Raw genomic sequence first — 1,915 nt, 5'->3', positions numbered from 1 at the left:
GAACTAAAGATTATTTTGAACTTAAAAAGTTTCTCAATAAGATTCTTTTTCCTACAAGACAGAAAATAAGGCTTTTTCTTTCTTTTAAGTTATTTTTTTTCTTTTTCTTTTGTCATTCTTATCAAAGAGTCATTTATAGAATCAAAGACATTTTAAAGAAAAAAAGTCTCATGATGTTCCAAACTACTCAGTGAGTGTTGAATCAGGAACTGTTTGGATGCACGGAGAGCTGATGTCCTATCAGTGAAAAATGTTTTTAGATCAGTAAAAACGCGTTAATTTCCTATGGCACACTAGTGGCAAAACACTGCTTTAAAAAGGCAAAAAAAATGTATGTATATGTGTATGGTTCTTAAAACATGTTTTTTTTTAACTAAAGATTATTTTGATCTTGAAAAGTTTCTTAATAGGATTATTTTTCCTGGAAGACAGAAAATAAGTCTTTTTTCTCTCTTAAAATTCTGTTTAAACTTCTTCCACTTTCATTTAATGTTAAAGAATTGTCAGGATTAGAATATTGAACATAATATCTAACATTAAATGTAATTCATTTGTTTTTTGCACCAAAGAAACATTAAAAAGTCACAGTTTGTCAGACAAACAAACCTCCATAAAGCTGATGGATGAAGGCATTTCTCCGGTTTAAAATAACAGTTGAACGCTCAGCAAACATTAGAAACTGGTTCAGCAGGCTGAGCGTTTACGGCCCCTCAGACACCCACCATTTCTGCATCTCACAGTTGGGCTCACAGCTGTGGTTGATGAAGCGCGCCTCGTTGCCCATCCGGTAGCTGTCGATCACCATGCCGCTGTCCAGGTTCAGACAGTAGTGGCCGCTGTGGGAGAAGTACTGCTCCATCATGCGGCTCCTGGAACCCAGAGGGAGCGCTTCAGTCGGATGAAGGAGGAACGAAAGGAGGAGGAGGGGGGCGGGGCCTCACCTGAACTCCTGCTCGCTAACCACCTCTCCCAGGTATTCGATGATGAACTGCCCCGCGCGGAGCGGCTGCTTGGTGCGGATGCCCCAGCCCTTCCCCTCGGCCCGGAACCGCTCCAGACACTGGACCCACTCGTGTCTCTGAATGTGCTGGTTATCACACTGGTCTCCACACGGACACGTGCTGGGAGAACATTCTGCATAGCTCATCCTGGAACCAAACAGTCGGGTTAGAGTCCTTACTTAAAGTTGAGGCTGAGAGGTGAAAAGGTGAAGCCACACAGGCAGACTGCAGTGCAGCCACTGTCTGTATAACAGCACAGGAACCGTCTCATCATGGAGCCGTGAGCTCAGATGTTCCTCCATCATCAGAATATCTTCATATTTGTGGCCCAAAGAAATCTGGGAATTATTTTTGTATTTTCATTCAAAAATATGTTGATTAGTTTGTTGACTCTTTGTTTTTATGAAATGACACCTGAAAATGTCATTCTATGTTGTAAAAACAATTCATGAAACATTTTTTAAGGTTTCCACAGCAAAATGAATCACTTCTTTCCAGACAGAATTTTCTGTTTTTTCATGATTTTATGTCTAGTGTGTGAATACAATAAAGACAAATGACTAAATACAGGTAGAGTCACATAGGAGAAGTTGTGCTGATTAAAATGATACCAAACGAGCAAACAGGCAGTCAGTCAAATTAAAAATACAGAGGTAGATTCAAAAGTAGACAACACTGAGTTTAGGTTCCAAAGGGTTAATTCACACAAATGAAGTTAAAAGAACTCAATAAAAAATTGTTTCTTTTATGTGGAAAAAAATATCATTTTATCACTTTAATTGTGTCAGATAGTTATTGGTTTAACAAATTTAAAAAACCTTAAAAAAGTGATTTTTTTCTCGAAACAACAAAAAAGACATCCAAGTAAAAATGTGTTTTTTGTTTTTTAATATTTTTTTTTTGGTTACTATCTG

The 1,915-nt window shown here is 38.0% G+C and overlaps 1 protein-coding gene across 1 annotated transcript; it reads right to left on the bottom strand.

The window, feature by feature from the left end:
• Nucleotides 1–518: 518 nt before the first annotated feature.
• Nucleotides 519–1,326, bottom strand: LOC112138085 (histone-lysine N-methyltransferase ASH1L-like). Its single transcript, XM_024260652.2, has 2 exons — nt 942–1,326; nt 519–869 (listed from the first exon to the last, which is right to left on the bottom strand). Exons 1-2 carry the CDS (start codon nt 1,145–1,147, stop codon nt 701–703), a joined length of 375 nt encoding a protein of 124 aa, XP_024116420.1. The 5' UTR covers nt 1,148–1,326; the 3' UTR covers nt 519–700.
• Nucleotides 1,327–1,915: the final 589 nt, after the last annotated feature.

This window comes from Oryzias melastigma, unplaced genomic scaffold, assembly GCF_002922805.2.
Source record: "Oryzias melastigma strain HK-1 unplaced genomic scaffold, ASM292280v2 sc03574, whole genome shotgun sequence".
In the NCBI taxonomy this organism is placed as follows: domain Eukaryota; kingdom Metazoa; phylum Chordata; class Actinopteri; order Beloniformes; family Adrianichthyidae; genus Oryzias; species Oryzias melastigma.
This window is presented reverse-complemented; position numbering and strand designations above follow the sequence as displayed.